We start from the raw sequence: 12,172 nt of genomic DNA on the forward strand, positions 1-12,172 counted from the left end.
CACCAGATTCTGTATCGGCAACTTTTGAGATGTATTGAAATTAGTGGGAACACCGAGCCCTTAGGATTCAGTGTGCAGCCTCCAAAGACGAAAGATTGTACAACTGCGCTCTTGGGTGAATGTTGCTTTGAAAGGAAACTAAATGATCTTTGCTTGTATTTACTGCACCATGATGTTCGAAAACAGTTCACAAGGTAAATTACTTTTGAGGTGCTGTGACTCTTGTAATATATAGTACCTGACATAATTTCTACAGAAGTTGGAATAAACGGGTCTTTTTCTGAGTGGCAGGCAGTGACTAGTGGGGTACCGCAGGGATCGGTGCTAGGACCCCAGCTATTCACTATATATAAATGATCTAGATGAGGGAACTAGATGTAATATCTCCAAGTTTGCAGACAACACAAAGCTGGGTGGGTGTGTGTGCTGTGAGGAGGATGCCAAGAAACTCCAGGATGATTTGGACAGGTTGGGTGATTGGGCAGATGTATGGCAAATGTGGATAAATGCGAGGTTATCCACTTCGGTGGCGAAAACAGATTATTATCTGAACGGCAATAGATTGGGAAAAGGGGAAGTGCAACGAGACCTGTGTGTCCTTGTGCACCAGTCGCTGAAGGTAAGCATGCAGGTGGTTAAGAAGGCAAATGGTATGTTGGCCTTCATAGCAAGAGGATTCGAGTACAGGAGCAAGGATGTCTTGCTGCAGTTATACAGGGCCTTGGTGAGACCACATCTTGAGTATTGTGTGCAGTTTTGGTCACCTTATCTGAGGAAGGATGTTCTTGCCATGGAGAGAGTGCAGCAAAGATTCACCAGATTGATACCTGGGATGGCAGGAGTGACGTATGAGGAGAGATTGGGTCGATTAGGCTTATATTCGCTAGAGTTTAGAAGAATGAGAGGGGATCTCATTGAAACTTAAAATTCTAACGGGACTAGACAGATTAGATGCAGGAAGGCTGTTCCTGATGGTCAGGGAGTCCAGAACCAGGGGACACAGTCTAAGGATAAGGGGTAAGCCATTTAGGACTGAGATGAGGAGGAATTTCTTCACCCCGAGAGTGGTGAACCTGTGGAATTCTCTACCACAGAAGGCAGTTGAGGCCAATTCATTAAATATATTCAAGAAGGAGTTGGATATATGCTAAAGGAATCAAGGGATATGGGGAGAAAGCAGGGACAGGGTACTGAATTTGGATGATCAGCCATGATCTCATTAAATGGTGGAACAGGCTCGAGGGGCCGAATGGCCTACTACTCCTCCTATCTTCTATGTTTCGAAGTGCTTTTGAGCACTGTTTATCCCCGTGTATATTGCCTCAAGCAGCTAAGGTACACCGTTAGACTGGTTGTATGCTGTCCAGTATTGGATAAGTAGATTTTTTTTTCCTCCAACTAGATAATGGGAAGACCAAAGACATTTTCTTCCGTCTCCACCACAAAAAACATTCTCCAGCCATCGACTCCGTCCCCCAGCCGCTGTCTGAGGCTGAACCAGACTGTTCGCAACCTTGGCGTCCTATTTGACCCTGAGCTGAACTTCCGACCCCATATCTCCTGCGTCACCAAGACCGTCTATTTCCATCTCAGTGCCATTGCCCTTCTCCGCTCATCTGCTGCTGAAACCCTCATCCATGCCTTTGTTACCTCTAAGCTCGACTATTCCAACGCTCTCCTGGCCGGCCTCCCATCTTCATCCTCCATAAACTTGCGATCATCCAAAACTCTGCTGCCCGTGTCTTAACTCTCAGCAAGTTCCGTTTCCCCCATCACCCCTGTACTCGCTGACCTACATTGGCTCCCGCTCTGGAAATGCGCCGATTTTAAAAATTCTCATCCTTGTTTTCAAATCCCTCCATGGCCTAGCCCCTTCCTATCTCTGCAACCACCTCCAGCCCTCCGAGATCTCTGCGCTCCTCCAATTCTTGGGCATCACTGATTTTCAGCGCTCCACCTTTTGACGGCTGTGCCTTCAGCTGCCTGGGCCCTAAGCTCAGGAATTCCCTCCCTAAACCTCTCTGCCTCTGTCCTTTTTTAAGATGCTCTGTAACGCCTACCTCTTTGACCAAGCTTTTGGTGGTCTGTCTTGACATCTCCTTATGAGACTCTGTCAAACTTTGTTTGATAACGCTCCTGTGAAGTGCCTTGGGATGTTTTACTACATTAAAGGTGCTGTATAAATACAAGTTGTTGTCAGTGCTGACCGACCTCAGGCCATGTGGCTGCTGGGTCCTGGCAAACGGCCCCTCACCGATGAGCCCGGCCCTATTTGTGCTTGTATTTCTTACTGGCTTATTTGAATCTTGTGGGCCTGAAGTTTGGGGGGGGAAAAAGCCTCATGCTAGTGCTGTTGTTTTATTGGTGGAGCGATATTAAATTTTGAACAACGAGATCTATTGATGGCAACTTGGCATAATTGCAAATTAATGGGAGCGTGGATTTCAACTTTACATGTGGCTCTTGAGACTCCGCGCCATGTATTATGCAGCACATGAAGATAAAAGCTTTGACACATTAACACAAATTTACTCCTGAATAATGTTGAAATACCTAAAGATGAAATTGAGAGAGACCCTGGAGTCTTGGTAATCTCGCTGCTCAACGTTTCCACCCAATGGAGAGCAGCATTCAACAACAGAGTAAATCCAATTCCGAGCTATAAAGGCAAAGTAGTACAATACAAGTCTGAGAAAGTTGTGATCAAACCACACCGGTCTCTGGTCAGACCGCAACTAGAGAAATGTTGCGTTTTAATTGTTTTTGGCTGCGCGGCTTCAAAATACTGCGCTGATGCAGTTTTTCTTATTTAAAAGCCGGTGAGCTGGCTGCGCGGGAGTTGCGTGACCACGCAGCTTAAAGGGAACATTGAACTAGAGTATGTGTCCGTTTCTGGTTACTGATGCACAAGGGGGACATTCCAGAGAAGAGCCACAAGACTGATTCCCAGTCTTGCAGTCTACGTTATGATGACAGATTGGAGAAACTGGGCCTCTTCTTTCAAAGTCGATGTTTGAAAGATAAAGGGGGGGGGGGGGTGGAAATCCGTTCACACTGCTAGGCAGCCACTTAACCAGGCGCAGAGAACGATCTTTGCCCTCTGAGGTAGGCCTGAGGCCCGGTCGATATTGGTCCTTTGGCCTCATTTTAATGCTCGCTGAGCTCCTGACTCTCTCGCCGCCTGTCCCCAGGCAGCTCGCCAGTGAAGTGAAAGGTCAATTGTGGGCAGCTACCCCGGGGGGAGGGGTAGGGAAGGAGAAGGGGGAGGTGGCTAAGCGAGGCCTTCAGGAGGGCCACCGCATCCAGCGGTCACTTTAGGCTACATGAGCAGAACGGGGCCCAATGCCTGCTCCCCTCAGAAGCAACAAATAGCGCTAAACGGGCAATAGGCCTCTCGATATAATATTCAGAGGGCCGACCACCTGTTTTTGCCACTCGGGTCGCCTGCAAAGCTGCCGTCTCCAATGTGGCGGCACCCGTAACATAAGCACAGGACGTTATGCCTGGAAATTGGTCCTTTTTACACCCCGCCACCCCCCCCCCCCCCCCCCCCCCCCAGATTTCAGTCCACCATACAAAAAAAAATGAATAACACATGGACCGGACTTCTGGATAGAGTCTGGAGGACTTTCGGGCCTAGTTTTAGTCGGATGGATGAACTAAAATGGGTCGATGACCTTCCTCATCCATAATCATCATAAGTCAACAGCAGTGGACCAGGTAACACGCCGTTGAGAGATGTGTGGATTTGTGTAAATGGAATTTTTCAGCTGGATAATAGTTCAGTGGTTTTTCCGACAAGCCTCATTGCACAGGGAGACTGGATAATTCTTTTATTGGGGAAAGTGAACTCTTGAGAGTAACATTATTCTATACAGAGTGCAATTGAATTAGAGTTACAGTATGCAGACGATGCTTGCGTCTGCGCTCACTTGGAGATCGAACTACAAACCATCGTCAACACCTTCACCGAAGTGCACGAGAGCATAGGCCTTGCAGTAAACATCCGTAAGGCAAAGGTCCTCTACCAACCTGCCCCGCCACACAGTACTGCCCCCCCCCCCCCCCCCCCCCCCCCGGATTATCAAAATCCCCGACAAGGCCTTGGACAACGTGGATGACTTTCCATACCTCGGGAGCCTACTGTCAACAAGGGCAGACGTTGACGACTAAGTCCAACACCGCCTTCAGTGTGCCAGTGCAGCCTTCGGTCGCCTGAGGAAGAGTGTGTTTGAAGACCAGGACCTCACACCCGGCACTAAGCTCATGGTCTACAGAGCAGCAGTGATACCTGCCCTGCTGTATGCCTCAAAGACATGGACCATGTACAGCAGGCACCTCAAAGCACTGGAGCGGTACCACCAACGCTGCAAGATCCTGCAAATCCATCGGCAGGATAGGCGCACCAACATCTGTGTTCTTGTTCAGGCCAACATCCCCAGCATCGAAGGTTTTACCACGCTCAATCAACTCCGATGGACGGATCACATTGTCCGCATGCCCGATACGAGACTCGCAAAACAAGCGCTCTACTCGGAGCTCCGGCACAGCAAGAGAGCTCGAGGTGGGCAGAGGAAATGGTTCAAGGACACACACAAAGCCTCCTTTGAAAAAGTGTAACACATCCCCATCGACACCTGGGAATCCCTGGCCCAAGACCGCACAAAGTGGAGGAGAAGCATCCGAGAAGGCGCCGAACACCTCGAGTCTCTTCGCCGGGAGCAAGCGGAAGCCAAGTGCAAGGAGCGCACACCCACCTGCCCCTTCAACCACAGTCTGCCCCACCTGTGACAGAGACTGTAGGTCCCGCATTGGACTCAGCAGTCACCTGCGAACTCACTTTTTTAATGTGGAAGCAAGTCATCCTCGATTCCAAGGGACTGCCTAAGAAGAAAAGGTTTTTCCGACAAGCCTCATTGCACAGGGAGACTGGATAATTCTTATTGGGGAAGGTGAACTCTGGAGAATAACATTCTATAGAGTGCAATTGAATCAAGATTATACACGCGGGTTGTACACATTAACCATCTGCTGCACAGTGGGATTATGTAAACTGATGAGTGCATAAAACAATAAGACCTGCAGTAAACCAAATATAACACTGGAGCATCAACAAAAGCTCATTCTGGCCGTTTCTTTCACTGGGACAGAACCAGAAAACACATCCTTGAGTTTTGAATTTTTCTTCCTAGTTTTCCCCAGATGTCCATTGTGATTCAAACTTTTATGGCTCACCAGCCATTATCCGTAGAAATCACAACATGGAATCGGGCCATTCGGCCCAACCAGTCTGTGTCGGCCTTTACCCTCCTGTGCGAGCAAATGGTCCTAATCACATTTACTAAAATAAAGATTTGCATTTATATAGCACCTTTCATAGCCTCAGGACGTCCCAAAGCGCTTTATAGCCACGAAGTGTACTCGCTGTTGTAATGTGGGAAATGCGGCAGCCAATTCGCGCACAGCAAGCTCCCACAAACAGTAATGTGACCATGACCAGATAATCTGTTTGTGATGTTGACTGAGGGATAAATATTGGATAACTCCCCTGCTCCTCTTCGAAATAGTGCCATGGGATCTTTTACATCCACCTGCGAAAAGTCGGGGCCTCGGTTTAACGTCTCATCTGACAGACGCCATCCCTCAACACTGCACTGGAGTGTCGGCCTAGATTTTTTTTTTTTTTACTCCAGTCTCTTGGAGTGGGATTCGAACCCACAACAATATGACTGAGGCGAGAGTGCTGCCAACTGAGCCACAGCTGACACAAAATAACATTTCCCATGGATATTTAGGCTTAACGCATCCTGGTTTTAATTAGATTTAAAACAATCAAAACTTCAATGGGACCACACGAGGTGAGGGCAATGGACTCCTGAGAATATCTTGAAGTGCTTCTACCTGGATTCTGACATGGTGCCAAATGGCCCCTGGAGCTCCTGTTTCTACAGGCAGGCAATGGGGAAACTGACCCAGAGCTGGGCTCATGCCCTCTCGTGGCCAGGTTTAACATTAAACCCCACCTGTACAAACTGAAGGGTGAGGAAAGGCTATAAGGCTCATCAAACCTGCCCCGTCTTGTTGCTGTCGGTAGGTCCTTGTGCACAGAATGGCAGCCAACGTTTGCCCACGTAAGCACCGCACTTCACATCTGGTTCGTTCTACGTGAAGCCCTTTTGGGTGTTTGAGTGATGTCGCCTTCTTCTTAGGCAGTCTCTCGGAACCGTGATGTGATGAGGTACTATATAGCAAGGCAATGGGACTAAATGGGTAGCTCTTTTTCAGAGAGCCTGCACAGGCACGATGGACCGAATGGCCTCCTGTGTTGTAGGATTCTATAAATATACTTTTAGACTTAAGATAGCTGCCAAAAGAACCAAGGGGGGTGCGAGATGAGAATTTCTTTTACGCAGCGAGTTATGATGATCTGGAATACGCGGCCTGAAAGGGCGGTGGAAGCAGATTCAATAGTAACTTTCAAAAGGGAGTTGGATAAATACTTGAAGGAAAAAATTTGCGGGGCTACAGGGAAGGAGCAGGGGGAGTGGGACTAATTGGATCTCCTCTCTTTTTCAAAGAGCCGGCCCAGGCACGATGTGCCATGTGATGCGGAGCTGCATGATTCTCTGAAATGTCTTTCAAGTCCTTCCGCGTCTTCTGCTTGCAAAGAGTCACTGATGGCGTTAGCAACACTCTTCGTTAAAAACGACGCCTCTGTTGAATGCCTTTTTCAGGCAAACCATTCGCATTGTTCGCACGTCCTGTAGAGAGAATGAACCTCCGTCAACTTGTTCAGACCCGCGAAATGGGTGACTTAATTGCCGGAGAGTTTATTAATGTGTCTGGATTTGAATTCCAAATGTGGCTGCCATGTTCAGTACGTAAAAAAAAACCTTGCCCATTTCCTGAGCGGAGCCTCACCGGTTTGCTTTTTTTTTCTCTCTCAGGATTGTTTGTGTCCGGGAGACCCGTGTGTCGGCACTTGTGGCACATATATTAGTGGGGATCTCGCTTCTGATGTTGCCCATTCCTCTGCAGTGGATTCCAAAACCTGTCCTGTATGGGTTGTTCCTCTACGTTTCTGTGACCTCCATCGACGGCTGTCAGTTCTTTGAGAGATTGGCCCTTCTATTTAAAGAGCAGGTACAGTAAATCTGGAAAAGCCTGCACGTGTGTAACACATGAGACGGGAGGAACCACCTTTGAGCCAGAGTCCTCCTTCCCCTTGAATCGCTGCAAAGAGCCTTTGTCCCAAGATGAAGGTGCCGCAACAAATGCTAGTTTTACTATTGGTAACCGTATGGCACAAAGATGCAGGACCACTGGCAAACGGAACAAAAAATCAGATCCATAATGACACCAGGGTGCGCCTTTCAAAATGGTGTGTGGTCGGTGTCCCTTTTTTTTAAGAATGAATTTGAAATATTGAATGAGGTAGATGAACGCACCACCCTAATACGGCCCGAACTATACAGACCCAAGAGGCCCCAAGTTCAGCCTGTGGTTTGTGCTAGTGTTGGCCAATCTTGACCAGGCCAGTACACCGACTGCCATTGATATCCCTGGGTTGAGGGTGGTCCCGAGGGCTACTCCCTGCTCCCCTGCTGGGAAGTGGACGCCATTGGCCGGGATTTGCTGGCGCAATTTGCTGTCGCCCGCAATGCACAAAATCGACCCGCAGCTTGTGGCGAGGAAGAGGACCCCCCCCCCCCCCCCCCCGGTGTGAGTCGCGGATCGCCACAAGCTGCTGGCCGATTTGCGCCGCTCCGCTGTTAGCCTCACGAAAACGGCATCCCGATCTTAACTCCCCGTGGTTTTCATGAAGTTGCCGCACTTGCACGTTAATTGCCCATTAAACTCACTGCAGAAAGTAGAGTCTAGTAATTAATAGCGTAAGGACCCTCTTAGCGACATGATGATTGTTGATGTTCTGACCCAAAAAACTGAACAATTATAAGTGTGGCGTCTCCTCCCTTCAGGTTGTGAATTGTTGGAGATTTTTTAAATGTCAGATCTCACATTTTTATGCTTTTCTTTCTTTTCCTTTGTCTCTTCTCTCTAGCTCTCACTCAATCCAATCTTTTTCTCTCTACCTAATTTGACATTGAATTCGCCGTCCCTCCTCGGTTAATTTCTCAATCCTTAAATCTCATTGGTTAAGGAGATGCACTGTTGGTCCCGTCGTTCACCAAGGTCCCAGATGCCCTGTTGCCCTCGCCGTGCCGTTATCGGCTCGGACTTCCAGTAACTTGCAAGGCAAAACATTTTTTGAGCCGAAGAGCGAGGGGGAAAGGTCTTAACTAACTGGGCGCGATGCCCCGATCCAGCAAATTCCGGCCCTCTGATGTCTCTCAATGGTTGCAAACACACTGGGCTCATTCCTGAAACATGGTCACTTGGGTGAAGTGTGGTTGGGGAGGATGAGGGCGTCGGAACCTGTGGAATTACACCTCTAGTGCAAGTCACCTTTTTCAGGTGTGATGCACGCATCAGTGAAACTGAAAGGTGCTTCAAGCTTCTGCTTGAAGTACCTGGTCAAAGTGACATTGCAATCATAACATCCTGTACTCTCACTGATACACAAACATGTAGCAGAGATTGATGTTGATGGAGGGTGGAGAAGAGGAATCCGATATTGGTTGGTTACACCTTCTAAATACTTGCTGCAAATAATCGAGTCAAATTTATTTCTGGAATTAAAACACACTCACTCACTCACTCACACTCACTCACTCACTCACTCCCGTTCCCCCCCCACCCCTCCAGGAAAACGTGGAGTATTCGAGACTGAGAACGATAGATTTTTGTTAGATAAGTGTATCCAGGGACATGGATCAAAGGTGGGTCCGTGGAGCTGAGGTGCAGATCAGCCATGATCGCATTGGCTTGAGAGGTGAAATGGCCTACTCCTGTTCCTTGTGTCCTAAGAGGGGGGTTTTTATCAAACTTGGAAACTGATCCTCTTTCTGCTCCCCTTCCACCTGCGCCCCCCTCCCCCTTCAGGCTATGGAAGCTGCTTTTATAATTATCTTGTGTGTCTTTTTAAAATTCTGGTGTAGGCATCCTATCCCCCCACCCACTACGTCAGGAGAGTCCCGCAGAGGAAGATTCATTACTTCACTGGTGTACAGCTGATCGAGGTCGCCATACTCTGTGGCTTTGGAATGGCCCCAATGCCGTACTTGAAGATGATCTTTCCGCCCATCATGCTCGCAATGGTCCCAGTCAGGTTAGTCGTGGATTCCGACTCTCGGCAGTGCAGTGGGGTGGCCCTTCTGGAACTCCTTTCTCCTCTGGGATTCTGGGCAAATTGCAACGCTTATCTTCGAAAGAGTTGGATTTAACTTGAGAAAAATGGATGTCCATGAGTGAGTTACAGGCTGGAATCTGTTCGGATGGTTTATATATAGAATAACGGATACCCGGGAGTGAGTTACAGGCTGGGATCTAATCGAGGGGTTTGGGTGGTTTATATATAGAATAACGGATACCCGGGAGTGAGTTACAGGCTGGGATCTAATCGAGGGGTTTGGGTGGTTTATATATAGAATAACGGATACCCGGGAGTGAGTTACAGGCTGGGATCTAACCGAGGGGTTTGGGTGGTTTATATATAGAATAACGGATACCCGGGAGTGAGTTACAGGCTGGGATCTAATCGAGGGGTTTGGGTGGTTTATATATAGAATAACGGATACCCGGGAGTGAGTTACAGGCTGGGATCTAATCGAGGGGTTCGGGTGGTTTATATATAGAATAACGGATACCCGGGAGTGAGTTACAGGCTGGGATCTAATCGAGGGGTTCGGGTGGTTTATATATAGAATAACGGATACCCGGGAGTGAGTTACAGGCTGGGATCTAACCGAGGGGTTTGGGTGGTTTATATATAGAATAACGGATACCCGGGAGTGAGTTACAGGCTGGGATCTAATCGAGGGGTTCGGGTGGTTTATATATAGAATAACGGATACCCGGGAGTGAGTTACAGGCTGGGATCTAACCGAGGGGTTTGGGTGGTTTATATATAGAATAACGGATACCCGGGAGTGAGTTACAGGCTGGGATCTAATCGAGGGGTTCGGGGTTTTTTTTGCTGCTTCTCCAGTTGAAGACGGCTAGGGTTATCCTGGCTTCCATCTAACAAGGACCCTGTTGGATGATGCATTGATCCTATAGTTTGTGTTCCACTCCCCCTCTCGCCTTGGAGATGCTTCTGGACTCCAGTTGGCAAAATGATCACAGTAATGGGATAGCGGGGGATTGCGTCCCTTTGTTTCATGGTGCAGCAGCTTAGAAAGCGCGGCTCGATTTCAAGGCACCGAGGCCCCTCGACGAAAGGTTAAGTGAGCGATTTTGCTGGGTTTTCGGTTCCTGGGTTTCATTCCTTTCCTCTCGCCTTGTACACAGGTGCCACATACTTCCCAAGATAATTGAAGCCAAGTATTTGGACGCGATGGATGCGGAGCAGTAAAGGACACCACGCGTACCTCGTGCTCTGGATCATGGGGACGTGCCTGGAGGAGGGTTTTTGTGTGTCGCTGCTTGAGGCTCGAGGACCAACCGAAGCGGCTGAGCACCAGATGAAGGAAGTGTCACCCAAGGACTGCCGTCTTATCAAATTACCACAAGCCAAGGGGGCAGTGCTCTGTGTTCCTGTTCACATTACGTATTTGCACCAAACTTGGGAAATCTCTCTCTTTGGAAAAGTTTGCACAGCGGAGAATGTGTCTGTGGTCGGGGGAGACAGACTATAAAAATAGCATTTTGTACTTTTTGGTTAGTGTTGCTCCAGCACCCACTGCCCACCCACCCCACCTTTCTTACTACCACCCCCCCCCCCCCCCCCCCCCCCCACAGACTTCCCGTTACAAGGAATTGCAAGATAGAATATCTTGGCTTGTATCACTAGGACAACTGGATGGGTTTGGTTTCTGAGCAGAGCATACAGTATCTAGATCCGCCACACTAGCTCTAATGTAATGAGTTGTGGAATATTGTTTAGACGCTCATTATTATTATTATTATAATGTGTTTCTACGCACATCCCCATCATATGTACTCTGATGCAGAAGATTCAAAAGGGTGTTTTTTTTTTTAATATTCCAACTTTTTAATATTTTCACAGGTGTCTCTCTGTCGGGGCCTGATTTAGCTTTTCTTTAAATGGGCAAGGCGGCCATAAATTGAGGCCTATAAGCTTCACTGGACGTTGGTCATGAGCTGATGACTGAGCTGCTGGTGGTGGAATGGGGTGGGGAGAGAGCGGCAGTGCGCCTTTTACGCTGTGTTTGTTTAATAATCAGTCTGACCAGGATCAACCCTTCCTCCGCTTGAACTTGCCCATCCCTCCCCCCCTCAGCTGCTTCAGTTTCCATCCATCTTCCTCCTGATGGAAGCCACACAGCAGAACTTGGAGATGTCGATGGTCCTCCCCTTTCGTCCCCCTACCCCCTCCCCACCAACCAATGATCATACTGTGTGTGTGAGTTTCATGGTGCACCCTCTATTTCTGTAGAGTTGTAATATAAATGGATTGTAATGTAAATGGTTTGCTCCTGTATCACAATGTTATGATCCAAAGCCTATCGGTCACTTGTTTCATCTTGTGTAACATGTATTTGACGTCTGATACTTGGTGAGCGAATATTGCTGTCGGAACCGAAATTAAAATTCCTGAGCTGTTTTCTAAGGTACTCCTATTATTCTGTATTTTATTGGGAGGTAACTATTGGACATCGTGCAATTTGACGAGCAATGATGGGAAATAACATAAGGACATAAGAAATCGGAGTCGGCCATTTGGCCCTTCAAGTCTGCTCCGCTGTTCAATAAGATCATGGCTGATCTTTGACCTTAACTCCACTTTCCTGCACTATCCCCATATCCTTTGATTCCCTTAATATCCAAAAGTCTATCGATCTCGTTCTTCAATATACTCATCAACTGAGCCTCCACAGCCCTGTGGGCTAGAGAATTCCAAAGATTCACCACCCTCTGAGTGAAGAAATTTCTCCTCATCTCCGTCCTAAATGGCCGACCCCTTATTCTGAGACTGTGACCCCTGGTTCTAGACTCCCCAGCCAGGGGAAACATCTTCCCTGCATCAACCCTGTCGAGCCCTGTAAGAATTTTATGTTTCAATGAGATCACCTCTCTAAACTCTAGGGAA

The 12,172-nt window shown here is 48.1% G+C and overlaps 1 protein-coding gene across 2 annotated transcripts in view; it reads left to right on the forward strand.

Annotated features, from left to right (window-relative positions):
- Positions 1–11,696, forward strand: part of slc4a11 (solute carrier family 4 member 11) — a 165,959-nt gene extending 154,263 nt beyond the window's left edge. For both annotated transcript variants that reach the window (XM_085975597.1, XM_085975598.1), the window contains 3 exons: positions 6,948–7,143; positions 9,060–9,229; positions 10,411–11,696. In XM_085975597.1, coding sequence (XP_085831723.1) covers positions 6,948–7,143; positions 9,060–9,229; positions 10,411–10,474 — 430 coding nt within the window. In that variant the 3' untranslated portion in view covers positions 10,475–11,696. The remainder of the gene's footprint in view (positions 1–6,947; positions 7,144–9,059; positions 9,230–10,410) is intronic.
- Positions 11,697–12,172: the final 476 nt, after the last annotated feature.

The sequence above is a fragment of the Somniosus microcephalus genome, chromosome 2 (genome assembly GCF_052327205.1).
Source record: "Somniosus microcephalus isolate GS21.2 chromosome 2, FLI_Smic_1.0, whole genome shotgun sequence".
Classification (NCBI taxonomy): Eukaryota; Metazoa; Chordata; class Chondrichthyes; order Squaliformes; family Somniosidae; genus Somniosus; species Somniosus microcephalus.